Raw genomic sequence first — 25,184 nt, 5'->3', positions numbered from 1 at the left:
CTCAACCCCTCCCATCTATCTCTGAACACCATCCAGTTTTGATTTCTATTTGTCATATTTTGCTGTTTCACAAAAGCTCTGAACCCTTCTGTTCTCATATATTCTACAGATTGTAAATTTAAAGATATATATATATATATTTTTGCTCAGAGTATTATTGATTCATTATAACTTTTCAAATCACCCCAGTAGTGCAGAGTTAGCTCCAGGTAGTTAGGCTCCCCCTTCCTCTTGCATTTTTGTGGTAATTCTATTTGTTTTTAGTTTGTTGTAATTTGTTGTAATTTGGGTAGAGCAGACATTTCCATATTTTTGTTAGCTGCATGTGTGACAACTCCACCAGTCCTATTTATGATATTATTTACAAATATTATACTACGCGGTAATGTAAAAGTTAATATTTTTTAGTAATCCAATAAGTAATATAGTAGTACATATTTTGGTTTTAATCCAGAGAGGTTAGCAAAAGTATCTAGATCCTCTGAGGCTGTGGAAGGATTCAGATTGTGGATTTAAAAGAAAACATGAATCATCAGCGTACAATGACACCTTCATTGAAAATAATCATTTGTTTTCAACTGACTTGCCTCGTTAAATAAAGGTGTGTAAAAAAATAAATACATTTTAAGTGAATCATCAGCGTACAATGACACCTTAGTGTTTAATCCCTGGATTTCTAGGCCTTTTATATTAATATTGCATCTAGTTTTAACAGCTAACGTTTTGATGGCCATATTAAATATATATGCTGACAGTGGACAACCTTGTTTTACTCCTCTTGACAGTTTATACTTTCTGAGATGTAGCCATTTATTTACTGCTTTACACCTGGCGTTACTATACATAACTTTAACCCATTTATATAAGAGATTCTCCAAAATGTAAAATATTTCAGGAATTTATATGTAAATTCTAGTCGTACTTTATCAAAAGCCTTTTCAAAGTCGGCTCTGAATACCAGGCCTGGTTTCCCAGAGTCTTCACAGTGTTCTATTGTTTCCAGTACTTATATATTATCCCCAATGTATCGTCCATGTGAAACACCTGTCTGATTAGGATGAATAATATCTGACAAAACCTTTTTATTTTATTTTTTATGTTTAAATACTCTCTCTACAGATGTCAACATCCTGAGGTTTTTCTTCAACCTTGGTGTGAAGGTAATGACCAAACTACATTGCAGCGTATCTTGGTAGCTCTTAAAGTGGCTGTAAATATGCTACTGACCAACACACTTGTTCCTCCCTTCCCCCTCCAGGCGTTCACCAACCCCATGTGGCCCCCCCACTCTTACATCCTCCCTCTTCACCAGGCCTACAGCATGCAGCCCAAACTACCCTCAGTCTCCCTCCCCTCTTCCCACTGGTACCCCTCCCACCCCTCCACCGTGCCACAGGAGGGGTACGGACACCCCCACCCTCAGTACCCCTCGGGCTTGGGGGGCCTCCATCTGCATGACAACCTCCAGAGATCAACCCCCCAAACGGCTGCAGAACCTCCCCAGCATATGGAGTTCAGATACGGGCAGGATGGGCGCTCCGCCCTGGGGTACCCTTCCAACCGCCACCTTCACCCTGCCTCAACCCAGCCCGTGCCGTTCCAGCCACGTATGGCTGGCTCTCTACCCTGGTGTAGCAACGTTACCCCGCGACCGAACGCCTACGCTGGGGTATGCTCTGTACCCACACCCCTGACACAATACTCTCCACAAGCACCCCAACCTGCACCTCCCAACCAGTACCCGACTGCACCCCAATCCTCTACCCACACCTCGCAAGCTCAGCCCTACACTCCAGCTCCAGCCGCCTCCCCTCCCTCCGTACCCCAGTACCAATCAGCGTCTCTGGGGTACCCTCCCCCGAGGCTGCCCAGTGGGAACCAGACCCAAGGACCACTGGATCCTTTCCCCGCCAGCGGTGCCTCTTCCCTGGGTATGAGGTCCAGCCACAGTCCCCTGGAGAACCATAAAGCTAATACTACCTCTGTTGTCAATATTACTACTGCTGCTGCTGCTACTACCTTGTCTAGTACTACTGCTTCCAACACAGAGAGAGGTGAGTGCTGACCTCTCTACATTTTGTGATCAATTTTTTTTTTTTGTTGTTTTTTTTGTTTCCAACTTATCACTCTTTTTACTTGTTTAGAGATTTAGAGGTTGAACACATTCTCTCACTTTACTAACAGAGGATTTAGAGCTAATTTCAAGCCTCACATTTCTCTAGTAGGAACCTTTTTTATTTATGGTAATCAACGATATAAGTGGACGGTTTGGTCGGTCTCTAATGTTCGGGTTATTGTCTCAGCTTTACAGACTGTTCTTGCAGGCTTCGCAGACAGAGGACAGGGAGACATGAAGACGGCTGGCACTCTGCTAGTGAACCCTCTTCCTCCTACTGAGCAGGTAAGTCTTGATGGAGCAGCAATGGCGTTCTGACAAAGTGGGCTACATCGTTTGCCAAAGTATTGTTTAAAAAAAAAAAAAAAGTGCATGGTCGGAGAGAATGTTAGCATTTTAGCTAACCCTTTACCCCTTTCCTAACTTTAACCTAGTTCTCCACACCTGCTGGGTTAGTTCTCCACACCTGCTGGGTTAGTTCTCCACACCTGCTGGGTTAGTTCTCCACACCTGCTGGGTTAGTTCTCCTAACTAAGGCAGGGTTGGTTTTCCTAACTAAGGCAGGGTTGGTTTTCCTAACTAAGGCAGGGTTGGTTTTCCTAACTAAGGCAGGGTTGGTTTTCCTAACTAAGGCAGGGTTGGTTTTCCTAACTAAGGCAGGGTTGGTTTTCCTAACCTGCTGCTTAAAGTCACTTTTGACTGTACCTGTATACCATCTAGTCAACTGTATACCATCTGGTCAACCACGGTAATGTTATTTTTCTTCCTGGGGTAAATGCAGATGGACCAACCCCAGGCTGTGTTACACTATAGATGGGCTGTATGGTCCACTATGTTACACTATAGATTGGCTGTATGGTCCCCTAATATCACCTGGGCCAGCCTCTAAATATCACCTGGGTCAGCCTCTAAATAGCACCTGGGCCAGCCGTTAAATATCACCTGTTGCACTTCGACAAGAGACACGGAGGAAACACCGTGCACCTGGCAACTTTGGTTTGTGCGCCCGGCCTGCCACATGAGTCACTGGGGCACGATTAACAAGGACATCCCTACCGGCCAAACACTCCCTAACCCGGACGATTGAACCTCCCGGTTCGGTTACGACAGCCTGGGCGCGAACCCAGAGTCTCTGGTGGCACAGCTGGTGCTGCAGTACAGCGCCCTTAACCACTCGCCACCCGGGAGGCTGACAACATCTTTTAACAGTGTCATAATCTGGACTCTGGTCGAGAGGGAAAGCGACGGGACATTTTCTGAGCGTTTCTCACCAGAACACTTTGAAAGAGCAGGCGTCCAAATGTCTGGCGGCCATTTTAGGGAATCCTGCTCAAACAGACATGGATCCACTCCCTTTTCATTTAATGGCGGTACAAGTTGGCTGTTTCCCTTACCATGTTGAGGGTGCAGGATCTTGTTCTCCGTGATTTATGGTCGTCTCTCTAAATCACCTATTCTGAAACTCTGTTGTGTTCAAAATACACTTTTAGGTAAACGTCCATTTTTATTTTATTTTGTTAGCCTGTGTGTTTATGCAACTTTTGAAATGATTCCACCAATCTTATAACCCCTCAAGGTCGATGTCAGTGACACGCTACCCAAATGTGTATTTTGATCGACTTAAGTTTTAGTCATGGGATTTTGTTGTTCATTGATTTGTGTTTCTGATTTTGTACTGTTACTTATCTCTCTTACCTCTCTCAGGTCACATGGGTCCCCGAGGGTCACCTGATAACAACACTAAGTGCCCAGACCATGTTCAAGGATGTATCCGTCGGCATGGCGACGCAGGGTGCGGGCGACGCCCCCATGACCCAGAGCAGGGCGGAGTTTAAAATGAAAACGGCCAATGAGACGACGACGGGGAGCTGGGGCGAGACTTCATATTTAGTGCCCCAGGCCCCAAGCGACTTAACATCATCGGACCGAGACTGGGTGGGAGGGGAGTGGCTAGACCCTAATGACCATGCCCTCAGAAACGGAAAGAAGTTCTACAGTCGCTCCTTCAGAGGTGGAGGAGGGAGGGGAGGACACGAGGAGGGAGGAGGAGCCAGAGGGTATAGAGAGAACCGTTGGAGGGGGGAGAGACGGGGGGTAGGAGGTTACCGAGGAGTGGGGAGGAGAGATAACAGGGAAGGTTTCCGGGAGCAAGACCGAGGGGACAGGAAGCAGGAAGGAAGAGGGGGCGACACCACCTCCAAAGGACAAAATGTGAGGGGTCGGGGGAGGAGCTACCACTACAATCAACAGCAATCCAATGGCAGAGAGGCAGGCAACTCTAGTGGGATGAGGAACCCCCTTATACAGATTTGTGAGATTTGATTGGCTGATATGGCTTTTTTGGGGGGGGGGGTTGTTTATATATAAAAAAAAAAAATCTGATTTGGTATTTTAATCGTCTGGTTTGTGGGATTATATAGCTGTCGTTGGACTCGTCTTTTAAAAAAGGAAAAAAATCTGTCAAGTGTCTTTCTCCATGTTATTGTTGCTTTCTGGACTTAGGCTTGTATCCCATATATAGTGCACTACCCCCCCCCAATAGGGCCCTGGTCAAAAGTAGTGCACTATATAGGGATTAGGGTGTTCATTTGGGATACAACCTATCTCCTCTGAAAGATGTTAATGGTATTCCAGGTAGATGTTTGCATTTCCGTCTAATAAAAGTTTGCTGTATTAGGCATTGCCTTTTTTGTTTCTGTTTCAGATAAATTTATTTCTGACACATCAGTAAATATATATAAATGGGATTATATATATATATATATATACACACTACCGTTCAAGTTTGGGGTCACTTAAATTGACTTAATTGTTGTTGTTTTTTAAGCAATTATAAAAAATAAAAAAATAAAAAATCTAGTGCCTTTTAAAATGATAAATATGGGCCTCTGTATGCCTATGTAGATATTCCATTAAAAATCTGCTGTTTCCAGCTACAATAGTCATTTACAACATATTTCTGATCAATTTGATGTTATTTTAATGGATGAAAAATAGCTATAAGTGAAGTTGGAAGTTTACATAGGTTGGAGTCCTTTTAACTTGTTTTTCAACCACTCCACAAATTTCTTGTTAACAAACTATAGATTTGGCAAGTCGGTTAGGACACCTACTTTGTGCATTACACAAGGAATTTTTCCAACAATTGTTTAGACAGATTATTTCACTATCACAATTCCAGTAGTTTACATACACTAAGTTGACTGTGCCTTTTAAACAGCTTGGAAAATTTCAGAAAATTATATCATGGCTTTAGAAGCTTCTGATAGGCTAATTGACATTTGAGTCAACTGGAGGTGTTCCTGTGGATGTATTTCAAGACCTACCTTCAAACTCAGTGCCTCTTTGCTTGACATCATGGGAAAATCAAAAGAAATCAGCCAAGACCTCTCAGAAAAAAAATTGTAGACCTCCACAAGTCTGGTTCATTCTTGGGAGCAATTTCCAAACGCCTGAAGGTTCATCTGTACAAACAATAGTACGCAAGTATAATCACCATGGGACCACGCAGCCGTCATACCGCTCAGGAAGGAGACTCGTTCTGTCTCCTAGAGATGAACGTACTTTGGTGCGATAAGTGCAAATCAATCCCAGAACAACAGCAGAGGACCTTGTGAAGATGCTGGAGGAAACGGGTACAAAAGTATCTATATCCACAGTAAAAATGAGTCCAATATCGACAACCTGAAAGGCCGCTCAGCAAGGAAGAAGCCACTGCTCCAAAACCGCCATTAAAAAGCCAGACTACGGTTTGCAACTGCACATGGGGACAAAGATCATACTTTTTGGAGAAATGTCCTCTGGTCTGATGAAACAAAAATAGAACTGTTTGGCCATAATGACCATCGTTATGTTTGGAGGAAAAAGGGGGAGGATTGCAAGCCGAAGAACACCATCCCAACCATGAAGCACGGGGTGGCATAACTATTCACCCCCCAAAGTCAATACTTTGTAGAGCCACCTTTTGCAGCAATTACAGCTGCAAGTCTCTTAGCTTGTCTCTATAAGCTTGGCACATCTAGCCACTGGGATTTTTGAATCTGTGGGAGGTGAATCTACAGGAGGTGTATCTACGGGAGGTGAATCTGTTAGCTGGTATCTATGCTGTATTGTGTAGACCCTTTTATTTCAGTCCCTGTGCCTTCTCTTACAGTGCCTGGAATGTAACATGATAGGACTTGCCCAGACTTGCCTTACAAGACCATCAAAAGACTCCCGTAATCATACCATCCTCTGTCCAACTCCCTCCACTCAATCCATGAACCTCCACATCAGCGGTAGAATGCAGCTTGTTGGTCCAACTCTCTCCACTCAATCCATGAACCTCCACATCAGCGGTAGAATGCAGCTTTCAAAGACTGGTTGACCTGTCATATATTGTTTTTTTTAACTTTTTTTTACTCTTGGAGTGTTCTAGAACTCTTGAGGTTCTATGAAATGCTATAAAAATGTAATAGATTAGTATTATTAGTACATGCAGCGTTATGAATGAGAGATTCAAGTGACGTTTCGGATGTGCAAACCGGTACTAAAATTAGGTTAAAGGTCAGATTAAGGTGAGGGTGTGTTTTAGATGTTGCCTAGTTGGTTTGAAAAAGGTCTCTAGCCTGACCCATGCTATGAAGCGTGTCAGCTTGGGTTCCAGGCTAGCTTTCCTTGTCTCTCTATTACAGTAAGTTAGAGTGAAGAGAGTAAGAGTGAAGACTGAATTTCCTTAGCAACATAGTCATGTTTCAAAAGCTGTTCTGTAGTTGGGTTGTAATTAGTTACGTTGTGGTATTCTTTTATAAACAGGAAAAAAATCATTGTATTGTATATTGCAGACCAGTATGCCGCATAGTCAGTGGACGGTTTATTAGGTACACCCATCTCGTACCGGGTCGGACCACACTTTGCCTCCAGAACAGCCTGAATTATTTGAGGCATTCAACAAGGTGTCGGAAAACGTTCCACAGCGATGTTGGTCCATGCTGACGCGATGGCATAAAGTAGTTGCTGCGGATTGGACACCGGTACGTTCCTGCTGCGAACAACCCCGTTACATCATCATTACAAAGATCCTCTATTGTGGGACTGCGCAGGCCACTTGAGTAAACCGAACACAGTGAATTAGACTTTCATGGGTCATGCAGGCAGTAGACATGCGTTCAGTAGTCCCATTGAGCTGGGAAGTGGCACAAATCGAAAAGGGATATGGGGCGGAAAGTAGGTTGCTAGAGCCAGTAACCGAATCCCTGAGCTGACAAGGTAAAAATCTGTCCTTCTACCCCTGAATAATGCAGTTAACCCCACTGTTCCCTGGTAGGCCATCATTGTAAATAATAATTTGTTCTTAACTGACATGCCTAGTTGAATAAATTAAAATTAAGTTAAATAAATAAAAAATAAAGTTCTGGCCTGTGTCTAAAACTTTTTCAATCAATGAATTTAAAAATAACAATAATAATAATAATTTATATATAAAATCTCTGAAAGTGTGACAGAAAAAACATCAGATTTTTTAGTTTTTGTGTTCACACGTTCAACAAGGAGTTTGTAATGCGTTCAGTTTCCCACTGCGGTTCATTTATGGCCTTTATCACACCTCATACTGGTACCACAGATGGATAATGTATGTAAGCTGCATAACAGGACATTTGAGAAAACTGCCCTTAAGCACAGGTCTAGGATCAGTGTAACCCCACGCCCTAACCCTCACCAACGGGGAGAATAACTGTCCCAAGATCAGTGTCTAGGTCTAACTTTACAACTTCATTTCCAGGGAGAGACAGAAAAAGAGTTCCATAAATGCTCTTTCGTTCGATCTTGGAGAGAAGTAGGAAGGAAAAGATCGCGCGAGAAAGACATTGTTGTGCGACAGAAGTGTCTCCACTTCCTGCGTCGTCATCAACATGCGACCAAACCTGGAGCGAGAAGTGGGAGATTCGAAGTAGCAAAACAAGCAACAGTAATTTCATATTTCATTAAACAAATGCCATCTAGGATTAGTTAAAAACGAAAAAGGAAAACCACGACACCGGAGTAAGGTAATATAACTTACTGTGTATAAGAACGTTCTTGTTTCTGGCACAAATGGTTTTGCATGACTGTTAATAACATAGCTAGCAAGCTAACTCGACAGAGATGCGTAAAGGGTTATCGACGTGATACTTGTTATTGTCATGTTGCTAACTCCCATGGTAATCGATACTGTATTTTGCGTAAGACTAGCGCACGTCACTTCAGGCTTGCATGAAAAAGCCTTCTGCTTTCCCCCTGTAGCCACAAGCCTTGGTAGTTCGCCGTGATAAAATAATGCTTAGTATTTCGCGTTGTGACCGCAGGAACATCGGTTTGAATCCAGGTCACTGCATTGCAATGTCAAACCATGAGGGATATTTTTTTTTAATTTAAATGAATAAGGTAGGTAATGATATCTCAGAACTGTAATTGTCACATGTTGTTTGGCGTGAGGGTTAGTATCTCATGATAAGCTGTAGACCACACTATATACCAAGAGAGTTCTCATCTATATTCTTTATAGCTGTCTATTTACCACCAGAGGCGGTGTGCTCCTATAGAGGCGGCGTGCTCCCAGTAGAGGCGGCGTGCTCCCAGTAGAGGCGGCGTGCTCGCAGTAGAGGCGGCGTGCTCCCAGTAGAGGCGGCGTGCTCCCTGTAGAGGCGGCGTGCTCCCAGTAGAGGCGGCGTGCTCCCAGTAGAGGCGGCGTGCTCCCAGTAGAGGCGGCGTGCTCCCAGTAGAGGCGGCGTGCTCCCTGTAGAGGCGGCGTGCTCCCTGTAGAGGCGGCGTGCTCCCAGTAGAGGCGGCGTGCTCCCAGTAGAGGCGGCGTGCTCCCAGTAGAGGCGGCGTGCTCCCTGTAGAGGCGGCGTGCTCCCAGTAGAGGCGGCGTGCTCCCAGTAGAGGCGGCGTGCTCCCTGTAGAGGCGGCGTGCTCCCTGTAGAGGCGGCGTGCTCCCTGTAGAGGCGGCGTGCTCCCAGTAGAGGCGGCGTGCTCCCAGTAGAGGCGGCGTGCTCCCAGTAGAGGCGGCGTGCTCCCAGTAGAGGCGGCGTGCTCCCAGTAGAGGCGGCGTGCTCCCAGTAGAGGCGGCGTGCTCCCAGTAGAGGCGGCGTGCTCCCAGTAGAGGCGGCGCGCTCCCAGTAGAGGCGGCGTGCTCCCAGTAGAGGCGGCGTGCTCCCAGTAGAGGCGGCGTGCTCCCTGTAGAGGCGGCGTGCTCCCAGTAGAGGCGGCGTGCTCCCTGTAGAGGCGGCGTGCTCCCTGTAGAGGCGGCGTGCTCCCTGTAGAGGCGGCGTGCTCCCTGTAGAGGCGGCGTGCTCCCGGTAGAGGCGGCGTGCTCCCGGTAGAGGCGGCGTGTTCCCTGTAGAGGCGGCGTGCTCCCTGTAGAGGCGGCGTGCTCCCGGTAGAGGCGGCGTGCTCCCGGTAGAGGCGGCGTGCTCCCGGGAGAGGCGGCGTGCTCCCGGGAGAGGCGGCGTGCTAGCCACAGATTCACAGAATGCAGCCAATGTCAAAGCGAAATAAATAATTTTCTACCTACAGTCGTGCTTTTACTAAAACTCCAGATCTAACTGGGTGATCAATAAATCATGGGATTTATCTGTTGCTAGGTCTTAGCAGGTGAATTTTTTCTGTCTTCTAATGATTGTGCTAGCAATGGCTCCATACAGAATCTAGTTATCTATCTTAAAAATAGTTTACAAAACCCTTTTTGTCACGGTAGGATGCTAAAGAACTGCCAACAGTCTGAGTTGAGCAAAATTGACATGCTGCAAGGTGGACAAATCTAATGATTGCTCACAAATGTTTAAGTTTACACAAATACAGATGATTCTTTTCATGTTCACCACTCATCAATTACACATTTTTCAAATTGTGTTTACAACTAGAAAAGTATATTCTACAAACTCAAATCATTACGGCAATGATTTTACCTCCGTACCTCTGCTGTTGCTATGCGATCAAAGGCTACAGCATCATCTAGATCCGCGTGGTACATTTTGAATTTATGCACCTCTGCTGTAGATGACCTGTGTCCTACTAAACTACACTTACTGTTCTAGATCCATACAGCTAATATTAACTAATACAAGATAAGAATACCTACATAATAAGTGTTTTTAATAAGTCGTAGGAAGTGATCGGAGCAACACCGGGATAAAGCAAGGTAATGATTAACACCGAAAGCTGTCCGAGCGGGAGCTGTCAACGCCGCCACCATCCACCCTATCAGACAACAGCGATTGGGGCTGCAACCTCTGATGTAATTCATTCTATTTTCAATGGTTTTTGTTCCTTCCTGTGTTGTGTTGTGTGTGTGTGTGTGTGTGTGTGTATGTGTATGTGTGTGTGTATGTGTGTGTATGTGTGTATGTGTGTTGTGTGTGTGTGTGTGTGTGTGGTGTGTGTGTGGTGTGTGTGTGTGTGTGTGTGTGTGTGTGTGTGGTGTGTGTGTGTGGTGTGTGTGTGTGTGTGGTGTGTGGTGTGTGTGTGTGGTGTGTGTGTGTATGTGTATGTGTATGTGTGTGGTGTGTGTGTGGTGTGTGTGTGTGGTGTGTGTGTGTGTGTGGTGTGTGTGTGTATGTGTGTGTGTGTGTGTGTGGTGTGTGTGTGTATGTGTGTTGTGTGTGTGTGTGTGTGTGTGTGTGTGTTGTGTGTGTGTGTGTGTGTGTGTGTGTGTGTGTGTGTGTGTGTGTGTGTGTGTGTGTGTGTGTGTGTGTGTGCGCGTGTGCGTGTGGTGTGTGTGTGTGTGTAGCATGGCGACCCCCAGTAAGACCCCGCCAGGTTCTGACCCCAAGCAGCTGGAGAGGACCGGGACGGTCCGGGAGATCGGCTCTCAGGCAGTGTGGTCTCTGTCTTCCTGTAAACCAGGTGAGTTCAGTTGGGTTTTATTCATTAGTGCACACTGTAGCAAAAACAAATGTTTTGCAAAGGTAATGAAAACTAGTTATTGGACCATTCAGGACAGTCCCACCCGGGTTTCAGTTTGTTTGTTGTCTGATGAACTCAACCCTGGTGTTTTCCTCTGTCTCTGATGAACTCATCCCTGGTGTTTTCCTCTGTCTCTGATGAACTCATCCCTGGTGTTCATTCTCTGCTCCTCTCGTCAGCTGACTGGTGAACTCATACAGTGACTCTGCCCCCCTCCCTCTAGGGTTTGGTGTGGACCAGCTGAGAGATGACAACTTGGAGACATACTGGCAGTCTGATGGATCCCAGCCACACCTAGTCAACATCCAGTTTAGGTACATTCTGTATCCCTTCCTTCCTGCCTGTCTGCCTTTCTCCCTGCCTTCCTTCCTGCCTGTCTGCCTTTCTCCCTGCCTTCCTTCCTGCCTGTCTGCCTGCCTTCCTGTCTGCCTTTCTCCCTGCCTTCCTTCCTGCCTGTCTGCCTTTCTCCCTGCCTTCCTTCCTGCCTGTCTGCCTTTCTCCCTGCCTTCCTTCCTGCCTGTCTGCCTTTCTCCCTGCCTTCCTTCCTGCCTGTCTGCCTTTCTCCCTGCCTTCCTTCCTGCCTGTCTGCCTTTCTCCCTGCCTTCCTTCCTGCCTGTCTGCCTTTCTCCCTGCCTTTCTCCCTGCCTGCCTGACTTTCTCCCTCCCTGCCTGCCTTCCTGTCTGCCTTTCTCCCTCCCTGCCTGCCTTCCTGCCAGCCTGCCTTTCTGCCTGCCTGCCTGCCTGCCTGACTTTCTCCCTGCCTGCCTGACTTTCTCCCTGCCTGCCTGACTTTCTCCCTGCCTGCCTGCCTTAGTCAATCAGGATCTCAATGAAGGCATCTCCAACATACATCATTCATCTCTCCCTTCCCTCCTCAGGAGAAAGACCATCATTCATCTCTCCCTTCCCTCCTCAGGAGAAAGACCATCATTCATCTCTCCCTTCCCTCCTTCTCTCCTCAGGAGAAAGACCATCATTCATCTCTCCCTTCTCTCCTCCTCTCCTCAGGAGAAAGACCATCATTCATCTCTCCCTTCTCTCCTCAGGAGAAAGACCATCATTCATCTCTCCCTTCTCTCCTCAGGAGAAAGACCATCATTCATCTCTCCCTTCCCTCCTCAGGAGAAAGACCATCATTCATCTCTCCCTTCCCTCCTCAGGAGAAAGACCATCATTCATCTCTCCCTTCCCTCCTTCTCTCCTCAGGAGAAAGACCATCATTCATCTCTCCCTTCTCTCCTCCTCTCCTCAGGAGAAAGACCATCATTCATCTCTCCCTTCTCTCCTCAGGAGAAAGACCATCATTCATCTCTCCCTTCTCTCCTCAGGAGAAAGACCATCATTCATCTCTCCCTTCCCTCCTCCTCAGGAGAAAGACCATCATTCATCTCTCCCTTCTCTCCTCCTCTCCTCAGGAGAAAGACCATCATTCATCTCTCCCTCCTCTCCTCCTCTCCTCAGGAGAAAGACCATCATTCATCTCTCCCTTCCCTCCTTCTCTCCTCAGGAGAAAGACCATCATTCATCTCTCCTTCTCTCCTCAGGAGAAAGACCATCATTCATCTCTTCCTCCTCTCCTCAGGAGAAAGACCATCATTCATCTCTCCCTTCTCTCCTCAGGAGAAAGACCATCATTCATCTCTCCCTCCTCTCCTCCTCTCCTCAGGAGAAAGACCATCATTCATCTCTCCTTCTCTCCTCAGGAGAAAGACCATCATTCATCTCTTCCTTCTCTCCTTCTCTCCTCAGGAGAAAGACCATCATTCATCTCTCCCTTCTCTCCTCCTCTCCTCAGGAGAAAGACCATCATTCATCTATCCCTTCCCTCAGGAGAAAGACCATCATTCATCTCTCCCTTCTCTCCTCCTCTCCTCAGGAGAAAGACCATCATTCATCTCTCCCTTCCCTCCTCAGGAGAAAGACCATCATTCATCTCTCCCTTCTCTCCTCCTCTCCTCAGGAGAAAGACCATCATTCATCTCTCCCTTCCCTCCTCAGGAGAAAGACCATCATTCATCTCTCCCTTCTCTCCTCCTCTCCTCAGGAGAAAGACCATCATTCATCTCTCCCTTCTCTCCTCAGGAGAAAGACCATCATTCATCTCTCCCTTCTCTCCTCCTCTCCTCAGGAGAAAGACCATCATTCATCTCTCCCTTCTCTCCTCCTCTCCTCAGGAGAAAGACCATCATTCATCTCTCCCTTCCCTCCTCAGGAGAAAGACCATCATTCATCTCTCCCTTCTCTCCTCCTCTCCTCAGGAGAAAGACCATCATTCATCTCTCCCTTCTCTCCTCCTCTCCTCAGGAGAAAGACCATCATTCATCTCTCCCTTCTCTCCTCCTCTCCTCAGGAGAAAGACCATCATTCATCTCTCCTTCTCTCCTCAGGAGAAAGACCATCATTCATCTCTCCCTTCTCTCCTCAGGAGAAAGACCATCATTCATCTCTCCCTTCTCTCCTCCTCAGGAGAAAGACCATCATTCATCTCTCCCTTCTCTCCTCCTCTCCTCAGGAGAAAGACCATCATTCATCTCTCCCTTCTCTCCTCAGGAGAAAGACCATCATTCATCTCTCCCTTCTCTCCTCCTCTCCTCAGGAGAAAGACCATCATTCATCTCTCCCTTCTCTCCTCCTCTCCTCAGGAGAAAGACCATCATTCATCTCTCCCTTCCCTCCTCAGGAGAAAGACCATCATTCATCTCTCCCTCCTCTCCTCAGGAGAAAGACCATCATTCATCTCTCCCTTCTCTCCTCCTCTCCTCAGGAGAAAGACCATCATTCATCTCTCCCTTCTCTCCTCCTCTCCTCAGGAGAAAGACCACAGTGAAGATGTTGTGTATGTATGCAGACTACAAGTCAGACGAGAGCTACACCCCCAGTAAGATCTCTGTCAGAGTAGGAAACAACTTCCACAACCTGCAGGAGATCAGAGTAAGAACTTTAACTGTTTTAAATGTGTATCTGTGTCAACATGTTATAACTGTTATGTGTATCAGTGTGTACATGTTATAACTGTTATGTGTATCTGTGTGTACATGTTATAACTTTTATGTGATGTTATAACTGTTATGTGATGTGTTATAACTGTTATATGTATCTGTGTGTACATGTTATAACTTTTATGTGATGTTATAACTGTTATGTGATGTGTTATAACTGTTATGTGATGTTATAACTGTTATGTGATGTGTTATAACTGTTATATGTATCAGTGTGTACATGTTATAACTGTTTTATGTATCAGTGTGTACATGTTATAACTGTTATGTGATGTTATAACTGTTATGTGATGTTATAACTGTTATGTGATGTTATAACTGTTATGTGATGTTATAACTGTTATGTGATGTTATAACTGTTATATGTATCAGTGTGTACATGTTATAACTGTTATGTGTATCAGTGTGTACATGTTATAACTGTTATGTGATGTTATAACTGTTATGTGATGTTATAACTGTTATGTGATGTTATAACTGTTATATGTATCAGTGTCTACATGTTATAACTGTTATGTGATGTGTTATAACTGTTATATGTATCAGTGTGTACATGTTATACATTTAACATTTACATTTAAGTCATTTAGCAGACGCTCTTATCCAGAGCGACTTACAAATTGGTGAATTCACCTTCTGACATCCAGTGGAACAGCCACTTTACAATAGTGCATCTAAATCATTTAAGGGGGGGTGAGAAGGATTACTTATCCTATCCTAGGTATTCCTTGAAGAGGTGGGGTTTCAGGTGTCTCCGGAAGGTGGTGATTGACTCCGCTGTCCTGGCGTCGTGAGGGAGTTTGTTCCACCATTGGGGGGCCAGAGCAGCGAACAGTTTTGACTGGGCTGAGCGGGAACTGTACTTCCTCAGTGGTAGGGAGGCGAGCAGGCCAGAGGTGGATGAACGCAGTGCCCTTGCTTGGGTGTAGGGCCTGATCAGAGCCTGGAGGTACTGCGGTGCCGTTCCCCTCACAGCTCCGTAGGCAAGCACCATGGTCTTGTAGCGGATGCGAGCTTCAACTGGAAGCCAGTGGAGAGAGCGGAGGAGCGGGGTGACGTGAGAGAACTTGGGAAGGTTGAACACCAGACGGGCTGCGGCGTTCTGGATGAGTTGTAGTTGTAGGGGTCACTATTATGTGATGTTATAACTGTTATGTGATGTGTTATAACTGTTACATGTATCAGTGTGTACATGTTATAATTGTTATATGTATCTGTGTGTACATGTTATAACTGTTATGTGATGTTATAGCTGTTATGTGATGTGTTATAACTGTTATATGTATCAGTGTGTACATGTTATAACTGTTATGTGATGTTATAGCTGTTATGTCATGATATATGTATCTGTGTGTACATGTTATAACTGTTATGTGATGTTATAACTGTTATGTGATGTTATAACTGTTATGTGATGTTATAACTGTTATGTGATGTTATAACTGTTATATGTATCAGTGTGTACATGTTATAACTGTTATATGTATCTGTGTCAACATGTTATAACTGTTATGTAATGTTATAACTTATGTGATGTTATAACTGTTATATGTATCAGTGTGTACATGTTATAACTGTTATGTGATGTTATAGCTGTTATGTCATGTTATATGTATCAGTGTGTACATGTTATAACTGTTATGTATCTGTGTCAACATGTTATAACTGTTATTACTGCAACTCGCTGTTGGCTGGGCTCCCTGCCTGCCCATTAAACCCCTACAACTCATCCAGAACGCCGCAGCCCGTCTGGTGTTCAACCTTCCCAAGTTCTCTCACGTCACCCCGCTCCTCCGCTCTCTCCACTGGCTTCCAGTTGAAGCTCGCATCCGCTACAAGACCATGGTGCTTGCCTACGGAGCTGTGAGGGGAACGGCACCGCAGTACCTCCAGGCTCTGATCAGGCCCTACACCCAAGCAAGGGCACTGCGTTCATCCACCTCTGGCCTGCTCGCCTCCCTACCACTGAGGAAGTACAGTTCCCGCTCAGCCCAGTCAAAACTGTTCGCTGCTCTGGCCCCCCAATGGTGGAACAAACTCCTCACGACGCCAGGACAGCGGAGTCAATCACCACCTTCCGGAGACACCTGAAACCCCACCTCTTCAAGGAATACCTAGGATAGGATAAAGTAATCCTTCTCACCCCCCTTAAATGATTTAGATGCACTATTGTAAAGTGGCTGTTCCACTGGATGTCAGAAGGTGAATTCACCAATTTGTAAGTCGCTCTGGATAAGAGCGTCTGCTAAATGACTTAAATGTAAATGATTACTATTAGTAACGATACGAGACCCCGGCACTATGAACCCCAATGAATTCAACAAACATTACATGTTTTAAATAGAACCACTAAGTCTGTCTGTAGGCTCGACCTCAGTCTGTCTGTAGGCTGGACCTCAGTCTGTCTGTAGGCTAGACCTCAGTCTGTCTGTAGGCTGGACCTCAGTCTGTCTGTAGGCTAGACCTCAGTCTGTCTGTAGGCTAGACCTCAGTCTGTCTGTAGGCTAGACCTCAGTCTGTCTGTAGGCTAGACCTCAGTCTGTCTGTAGGCTCGACCTCAGTCTGTCTGTAGTCTGTAGGCTAGACCTCAGTCTGTCTGTAGGCTAGACCTCAGTCTGTCTGTAGGCTGGACCTCAGTCTGTCTGTAGGCTCGACCTCAGTCTGTCTGTAGGCTCGACCTCAGTCTGTCTGTAGGCTAGACCTCAGTCTGTCTGTAGGCTCGACCTCAGTCTGTCTGTAGGCTAGACCTCAGTCTGTCTGTAGTCTGTAGGCTAGACCTCAGTCTGTCTGTAGGCTAGACCTAAGTCTGTCTGTAGGCTAGACCTCAGTCTGTCTGTAGGCTCGACCTCAGTCTGTCTGTAGTCTGTAGGCTAGACCTCAGTCTGTCTGTAGTCTGTAGGCTAGACCTCAGTCTGTCTGTAGGCTAGACCTCAGTCTGTCTGTAGGCTAGACCTCAGTCTGTCTGTAGGCTAGACCTCAGTCTGTCTGTAGGCTAGACCTCAGTCTGTCTGTAGGCTCGACCTCAGTCTGTCTGTAGGCTCGACCTCAGTCTGTCTGTAGGCTAGACCTCAGTCTGTCTGTAGGCTAGACCTCAGTCTGTCTGTAGGCTCGACCTCAGTCTGTCTGTAGTCTGTAGGCTCGACCTCAGTCTGTCTGTAGGCTAGACCTCAGTCTGTCTGTAGTCTGTAGGCTCGACCTCAGTCTGTCTGTAGGCTAGACCTCAGTCTGTCTGTAGGCTCGACCTCAGTCTGTCTGTAGGCTCGACCTCAGTCTGTCTGTAGGCTAGACCTCAGTCTGTCTGTAGTCTGTAGGCTCGACCTCAGTCTGTCTGTAGGCTAGACCTCAGTCTGTCTGTAGTCTGTAGGCTAGACCAAAGTCTGTCTGTAGTCTGTAGGCTAGACCAAAGTCTGTCTGTAGTCTGTAGGCTAGACCTCAGTCTGTCTGTAGTCTGTAGGCTAGACCAAAGTCTGTCTGTAGTCTGTAGGCTAGACCAAAGTCTGTCTGTAGGCTAGACCAAAGTCTGTCTGTAGTCTGTAGGCTAGACCAAAGTCTGTCTGTAGTCTGTAGGCTAGACCAAAGTCTGTCTGTAGTCTGTAGGCTAGACCAAAGTCTGTCTGTAGTCTGTAGGCTAGACCTCAGTCTGTCTGTAGTCTGTAGGCTAGACCAAAGTCTGTCTGTAGTCTGTAGGCTAGACCAAAGTCTGTCTGTAGGCTAGACCAAAGTCTGTCTGTAGTCTGTAGGCTAGACCAAAGTCTGTCTGTAGTCTGTAGGCTAGACCAAAGTCTGTCTGTAGGCTAGACCTCAGTCTGTCTGTAGGCTAGACCTCAGTCTGTCTGTAGGCTAGACCTCAGTCTGTCTGTAGGCTAGACCTCAGTCTGTCTGTAGGCTAGACCTCAGTCTGTCTGTAGGCTAGACCTCAGTCTGTCTGTAGGCTAGACCTCAGTCTGTCTGTAGGCTAGACCTCAGTCTGTCTGTAGGCTCGACCGAAGTCTGTCTGTAGGCTCGACCGAAGTCTGTCTGTAGGCTAGACCTCAGTCTGTCTGTAGGCTAGACCTCAGTCTGTCTGTAGTCTGTAGGCTAGACCTCAGTCTGTCTGTAGGCTAGACCTCAGTCTGTCTGTAGGCTAGACCTCAGTCTGTCTGTAGGCTAGACCTCAGTCTGTCTGTAGGCTAGACCTCAGTCTGTCTGTAGGCTAGACCTCAGTCTGTCTGTAGTCTGTAGGCTAGACCTCAGTCTGTCTGTAGGCTAGACCTCAGTCTGTCTGTAGGCTCGACCTCAGTCTGTCTGTAGGCTAGACCTCAGTCTGTCTGTAGGCTCGACCTCAGTCTGTCTGTAGGCTCGACCTCAGTCTGTCTGTAGGCTAGACCTCAGTCTGTCTGTAGGCTAGACCTCAGTCTGTCTGTAGGCTATGCCTTCTCTGTGTTGTATACCATCGTCTCGTAAGTGAAGCGGAGTGGGGTTGTGAGGGGGGGGACACATTGTCGTCTGTGTGTTTTGGGCACGTTGTAATCAAAATTCTAATATTAACTTGCGTAGATGTCAAACGAACCTAATGTGAGTCTCAGCCGGGAACCCTATAGATGGCTGGATCCATAAACCAGTAGGATCCTCCGTCAGCGTTTTAAATCTCCAGGTTGGGAACATTCTGGCCTCCCAGTCGACAACGTCGGCGAGGGACAGAGAAGCTGTGGATTTAAATGTTAACGGTGTGTGTTCTCTCCACTGCTCAACGCGTGGCGTTGTGTAGCTTGTCGTTGTTCGGGGCTAATCCCAATGCCACCAAAAGCTCCGCTACATTCGTAGAGCCCTCCGTGTGCCAAAGCAAGTTAGGACATGATCTAATCAGCGGGAGATGGAATTAAACGTGAAATGAGAAGTATATGGTACAATGACCAAGAGCCAACAGCAAGGCTGCTCCCCCTGCTCTCTCTCTCTCATAGCCCCTCCTCCCCCTGCTCTCTCTCTCGCAGCCCCTCCTCCCCTGCTCTCTCTCTCTCGTAGCCCCTCCTCCCCCTGCTCTCTCTCTCTCGTAGCCCCTCCTCCCCCTGCTCTCTCTCTCGTAGCCCCTCCTCCCCCTGCTCTCTCTCTCGTAGCCCCTCCTCCCCCCTGCTCTCTCTCTCTCGTAGCCCCCTCCCCCCCTCTCTCTCTCTTGCAGCCCCTCCTCCCCCTGCTCTCTCTCTCTCGTAGCCCCTCCTCCCCCTGCTCTCTCTCTCTCGTAGCCCCTCCTCCCCCTGCTCTCTCTCTCTCGTAGCCCCTCCTCCCCCTGCTCTCTCTCTCGTAGCCCCTCCTCCCCCTGCTCTCTCTCTCTCGTAGCCCCTCCTCCTCCTGCTCTCTTTCTCTCGTAGCCCCTCCTCCCCCTGCTCTCTCTCTCTCGTAGCCCCTCCTCCCCCTGCTCTCTCTCTCGTAGCCCCTCCTCCCCCTGCTCTCTCTCTCTCGCAGCCCCTCCTCCCCCTGCTCTCTCTCTCTCGTAGCCCCTCCTCCCCTGCTCTCTCTCTCTCGTAGCCCCTCCTCCCCCTGCTCTCTCTCTCTCGTAGCCCCTCCTCCCCCTGCTCTCTCTCTCGTAGCCCCTCCTCCCCCTGCTCTCTCTCTCTCGTAGCCCCTCCTCCCCCTGCTCTCTCTCTCTTGTAGCCCCTCCTCCCCCTGCTCTCTCTCTCTCGTAGCCCCACCTCCCCCTGCTCTCTCTCTCTCGTAGCCCCTCCACCCCCTGCTCTCTCTCTCTCTCGTAGCCCCTCCTCCCCTGCTCTCTCTCGTAGCCCCTCCACCCCCTGCTCTCTCTCTCTCGTAGCCCCTCCACCCCCTGCTCTCTCTCTCTCGTAGCCCCTCCTCCCCCTTCTCTCTCTCTCTCGTAGCCCCTCCACCCCCTGCTCTCTCTCTCTCGTAGCCCCTCCTCCTCCTGCTCTCTTTCTCTCGTAGCCCCTCCACCCCCTGCTCTCTCTCTCTCGTAGCCCCTCCTCCCCCTTCTCTCTCTCTCTCGTAGCCCCCCCTCCCCCTGCTCTCGCTCTCGTAGCCCCTCCTCCCCCTGCTCTCTCTCTCTTGAGCTGTATCAGCTCTTGTTAATAAAGTAGCTTACAAATAGACTTTTCTGCTGGTCTCTATGTTGATAAATGTATTTATGCATATTTGTCCGGGTGGGAAAGCCCCTTCTCACACTTCCCCTTCTTCCTCCTCGCTCTTCTTCCTCCTCGCTCTTCTTCCTCCTCACTCTTCCCCTTCTTCCTCCTCGCTCTTCTTCCTCCTCGCTCTTCCCCTTCTTCCTCCTCGCTCTTCTTCCTCCTCGCTCTTCTTCCTCCTCACTCTTCCCCTTCTTCCTCCTCGCTCTTCTTCCTCCTCACTCTTCTTCCTCCTCATCTTCCCTCTTCTTCCTCCTCACTCTTCCCTCTTCTTCCTCCTCGCTCTTCTTACTCCTCACTCTTCCTCTTCTTCCTCCTCGCTCGTCTTCCTCCTCGCTCTTCCCCTTCTTCCTCCTCACTCTTCCCCTTCTTCCTCCTCCTCACTCTTCCTCTTCTTCCTCCTCACTCTTCTTCCTCCTCGCTCCTCTTCCTGCTCGCTCTTCCTCCTCTTCTTCCTCCTCGCTCTTCCTCCTCACTCTTCTTCCTCCTCACTCTTCTTCCTCCCCGCTCTCCTCCTCTTCCTCCTCACTCTTCCTCCTCTTCCTCCTCCTCCCCCCACTGCAGCAGTTAGAGATGGTAGAGCCTAGCGGTTGGATCCACATCCCCCTTCTGGATGCAGTCAACAACCCCATCAGGTAGATTTATATGTGTTGTTCTGACAAGCGTCTCAAACACACTGCTTTGACCAATGATATTCTATATGTTAAATTGTCTGTCCTAATGTTTCTAATGATTTAATTTGTCAGGACGTTCATGATCCAGATAGCTGTGTTAGCCAACCACCAGAACGGCAGAGACACGCACATGAGGCAGATCAAAGTGTATACCCCCGTGGAGGAGAGCTCCATCGGCAAGTTCCCAAGATGCACCACGGTCGACTTCATGATGTACCGCACCATCAGATGACACTGAGGGTTCCGGGTGGAACCTCTTCAGGGTTACGAATAGAACTTTCCAGAGTTCCGGGTGGAACCCTTAAGTGTACAGTGTTGACAAATAAGGGAATTGGAATGCTATTTTTTTTTTTAAGTGAAATATTATTCTAATTTTCAAGTTAACCTGAAATCCTTTTCATTTAAGATTACATGGAGCCACTCAACGTATTACTGCCTGTCTGCATCCCAAATGGCACCCTATTCCCTACATAGTACACTACTATAGACCCTATTCCCTATATAGTGCACTACTTTAGACCAGAGCTCTATTCCCTATATAGTGCACTACTATAGACCAGAGCCCTATTCCCTATATAGTACACTACTATAGACCAGAGCCCTATTCTCTATATAGTGGTACTACTTTAGACCAGAGCCCTATTCTCTATATAGTGGTACTACTTTAGACCAGAGCCCTATTCTCTATATAGTGGTACTACTTTAGACCAGAGCCCTATTCCCTATATAGTGCACTACTATAGACCAGAGCCCTATTCCCTATATAGTACACTACTATAGACCAGAGCCCTATTCCCTATATAGTGCACTACTTTAGACCAGAGCCATATTCTCTATATAGTGGTACTACTTTAGACCAGAGCCCTATTCCCTATATAGTGCACTACTTTAGACCAGAGCCCTATTCTCTATATAGTGGTACTACTATAGACCAGAGCCCTATTCCCTATATAGTGCACTACTATAGACCAGAGCCCTATTCCCTATATAGTGGTACTACTTTAGACCAGAGCCCTATTCCCTATATAGTGCACTACTTTAGACCAGAGCCCTATTCTCTATATAGTGGTACTACTTTAGACCAGAGCCCTATTCTCTATATAGTGGTACTACTATAGACCAGAGCCCTGTTCCCTATATAGTGCACTACTATAGACCAGAGCTCTATTCCCTATATAGTGCACTACTATAGACCAGAGCTCTATTCCCTATATAGTGCACTACTATAGACCAGAGCTCTATTCCCTATATAGTGCACTACTATAGTGTGTTCCTATGGACCCTTGTCAAAAGTAGTGCACTATATAGGGAATAGGGCTCTGGTCGATAGTAGTGCACTATATATAGGGAATAGGACTCTGGTCTAAAGTAGTGTACTATATAGGGTATAGGGCTCTGGTCTATAGTAGTACCACCATATAGGGAATAGGGCTCTGGTCTATAGTAGTGTACTATATAGGGAATAGGGCTCTGGTCTATAGTAGTGTACTATATAGGGAATAGGGCTCTGGTCTATAGTAGTGCACTATATAGGGAATAGGGCTCTGGTCTAAAGTAGTGCACTATATAGGGAATAGGGCTCTGGTTTAAAGTAGTGCACTATATAGGGAATAGGGCTCTGGTCTATTGTAGTGCACTATATAGGGAATAGGGCTCTCGTCTAAAGTAGTGCACTATATAGGGAATAAGGCTCTGGTCTAAAGTAGTGTACTATATAGGGAATAGGGCCCTGGTCTATAGTAGTACCACTATATAGGGAATAGTTCTCTGGTCTAAAGTAGTGCACTATATAGGGAATAGGGCTCTGGTCTATAGTAGTACCACTATATAGGGAACAGGGCTCTGGTCTATAGTAGTACCACTATATAGTGAATAGGGCTCTGGTCTATAGTAGTGCACTATATAGGGAATAGGGCTCTGGTCTATAGTAGTGCACTATATAGGGAATAGGGCTCTGGTCTATAGTAGTCCACTATATAGGGAATAGGGCTCTGGTCTATAGTAGTGTACTATATAGGGAATAGGGTTCCATAGGGCTCTGGTCTATAGTAGTGTACTATATAGGGAATAGGGTGCTGTGTTGGCAGCAATCTCTGTGTGTTATGGATGTTGTTAATTCCATGTTAGTCGGATGGCCTGTGTTGCGGTTGGCGTCTGATGTAAAGATGATTTGAAGACTTCAACGAGACCATGTAAGGGCAGTGGTTGAGGCCCCCAAATAACACAGGTTTTACTCCCTGTGTGACCTGCTGTCCACTGACTGGGAATGAATGTCAGATGTATGTATCTCTCTGTCTGTTGTTCAATTAAATGTGTTTTCAGTTTGATCCCCGTCGGTCTGCTTTTACTAGCTATAGGTCTGCTATAGGTCTGCTATAGGTCTGCTATAGGTCTGCTATAGGTCTGCTATAGGTCTGCTTTTACTAGCTATAGGTCTGCTATAGGTCTGCTTTTACTAGCTATTGGTCTACTATAGGTCTGCTATAGGTCTGCTATAGGTCTGCTATAGGTCTGCTATAGGTCTGCTATAGGTCTGCTATAGGTCTGCTTTTACTAGCTATAGGTCAGCTATAGGTCTGCTATAGGTCTGCTATAGGTCTGCTATAGGTCTGCTATAGGTCTGCTATAGGTCTACTATTGGTCTGCTATAGGTCTGCTATAGGTCTGCTATAGGTCTGCTATAGGTCTGCTATAGGTCTGCTATAGGTCTGCTATAGGTCTGCTATAGGTCTGCTCTAGGTCTGCTATAGGTCTGCTATAGGTCTGCTATAGGTCTGCTATAGGTCTGCTCTAGGTCTGCTATAGGTCTGCTATAGGTCTGCTTTTACTAGCTATAGGTCAGCTATAGGTCTGCTATAGGTCTGCTATAGGTCTGCTCTAGGTCTGCTATAGGTCTGCTATAGGTCTGCTATAGGTCTGCTATAGGTCTGCTCTAGGTCTGCTATAGGTCTGCTATAGGTCTGCTCTAGGTCTGCTTTTACTAGCTATAGGTCTGCTATAGGTCTACTATAGGTCTGCTATAGGTCTGCTATAGGTCTGCTATAGGTCTGCTATAGGTCTGCTATAGGTCTGCTATAGGTCTGCTATAGGTCTGCTTTTACTAGCTATAGGTCAGCTATAGGTTTGCTATAGGTCTACTATAGGTCTGCTATAGGTCTGCTATAGGTCTGCTATAGGTCTGCCATAGGTCTGCTACAGGTCAGCTATAGGTCTGCTATAGGTCTGCTTTTACTAGCTATAGGTCAGCTATAGGTCTGCTATAGGTCTACTATAGGTCTGCTATAGGTCTGCTATAGGTCTGCTATAGGTCTGCTATAGGTCAGCTATAGGTCTGCTATAGGTCTGCTATAGGTCTACTATAGGTCAGCTATAGGTCTGCTATAGGTCTGCTATAGGTCTGCTATAGGTCTGCTTTTACTAGCTATAGGTCTGCTATAGGTCTGCTATAGGTCTGCTATAGGTCTGCTATAGGTCTGCTTTTACTAGCTATAGGTCAGCTATAGGTCTGCTATAGGTCTGCTATAGGTCTGCTTTTACTAGCTATAGGTCAGCTATAGGTCTGCTATAGGTCTGCTATAGGTCTGCTATAGGTCTGCTTCTACTAGCTATAGGTCTGCTATAGGTCTGCTATAGGTCTGCTATAGGTCTGCTATAGGTCTGCTATAGGTCTGCTATAGGTCTGCTCTAGGTCTGCTCTAGGTCTGCTCTAGGTCTGCTATAGGTCTGCTATAGGTCTGCTATAGGTCTGCTTTTACTAGCTATAGGTCTGCTGTAGGTCTGCTATAGGTCTGCTATAGGTCTGCTATAGGTCTGCTATAGGTCTGCTATAGGTCTGCTCTAGGTCTGCTCTAGGTCTGCTCTAGGTCTGCTATAGGTCTGCTATAGGTCTGCTATAGGTCTGCTCTAGGTCTGCTATAGGTCTGCTATAGGTCTGCTATAGGTCTGCTATAGGTCTGCTATAGGTCTGCTTTTACTAGCTATAGGTCAGCTATAGGTCTGCTATAGGTCTACTATAGGTCTGCTATAGGTCTGCTATAGGTCTGCTATAGGTCTGCTATAGGTCTGCTACAGGTCAGCTATAGGTCTGCTATAGGTCTGCTTTTACTAGCTATAGGTCAGCTATAGGTCTGCTATAGGTCTACTATAGGTCTGCTATAGGTCTGCTATAGGTCTGCTATAGGTCTGCTATAGGTCTGCTATAGGTCTGCTATAGGTCAGCTATAGGTCTGCTATAGGTCTACTATAGGTCTGCTATAGGTCTGCTATAGGTCTGCTTTTACTAGCTATAGGTCTGCTATAGGTCTGCTATAGGTCTGCTATAGGTCTGCTATAGGTCTGCTTTTACTAGCTATAGGTCAGCTAT

The 25,184-nt window shown here is 46.9% G+C and overlaps 2 protein-coding genes across 2 annotated transcripts in view; both read left to right on the top strand.

Moving 5' to 3' along the window:
* LOC135511229 (OTU domain-containing protein 4-like) overlaps nucleotides 1-4,794 on the top strand; it is a 35,094-nt gene extending 30,300 nt beyond the window's left edge. Inside the window, exons 19-22 of the mRNA XM_064932857.1 lie at nucleotides 1,120-1,160; nucleotides 1,259-2,054; nucleotides 2,304-2,401; nucleotides 3,821-4,794. Coding sequence (XP_064788929.1) covers nucleotides 1,120-1,160; nucleotides 1,259-2,054; nucleotides 2,304-2,401; nucleotides 3,821-4,438 — 1,553 coding nt within the window. The 3' untranslated portion in view covers nucleotides 4,439-4,794. The remainder of the gene's footprint in view (nucleotides 1-1,119; nucleotides 1,161-1,258; nucleotides 2,055-2,303; nucleotides 2,402-3,820) is intronic.
* A 3,212-nt stretch (nucleotides 4,795-8,006) lies between these two features.
* On the top strand, nucleotides 8,007-23,148 carry LOC135510196 (anaphase-promoting complex subunit 10). Its single transcript, XM_064930985.1, has 6 exons — nucleotides 8,007-8,142; nucleotides 10,863-10,978; nucleotides 11,262-11,352; nucleotides 13,849-13,969; nucleotides 20,712-20,782; nucleotides 20,894-23,148. The coding sequence occupies exons 2-6, from the start codon at nucleotides 10,864-10,866 to the stop codon at nucleotides 21,051-21,053; spliced, it is 558 nt and encodes a 185-aa protein (XP_064787057.1). The 5' UTR covers nucleotides 8,007-8,142; nucleotide 10,863; the 3' UTR covers nucleotides 21,054-23,148.
* The last annotated feature ends 2,036 nt before the right edge of the window (nucleotides 23,149-25,184 follow it).

The sequence above is a fragment of the Oncorhynchus masou genome, chromosome 23, assembly GCF_036934945.1.
Source record: "Oncorhynchus masou masou isolate Uvic2021 chromosome 23, UVic_Omas_1.1, whole genome shotgun sequence".
NCBI lineage: Eukaryota > Metazoa > Chordata > Actinopteri > Salmoniformes > Salmonidae > Oncorhynchus > Oncorhynchus masou.
Note: the sequence above shows the minus strand (reverse complement) of the source record. Positions and strands in the feature narration are given on the sequence as shown.

Bases quoted from the DNA above. Each gene is read 5' to 3' on its own strand.
- LOC135510196 (XM_064930985.1), top strand. From the start codon at position 10,864: ATGGCGACCCCCAGTAAGACCCCGCCAGGTTCTGACCCCAAGCAGCTG. The intron at 11,353-13,848 runs GTACATTCTGTA...TCCTCTCCTCAG, and splicing joins CTAGTCAACATCCAGTTTAG to GAGAAAGACCACAGTGAAGA. The intron at 20,783-20,893 runs GTAGATTTATAT...TTAATTTGTCAG, and splicing joins GCAGTCAACAACCCCATCAG to GACGTTCATGATCCAGATAG.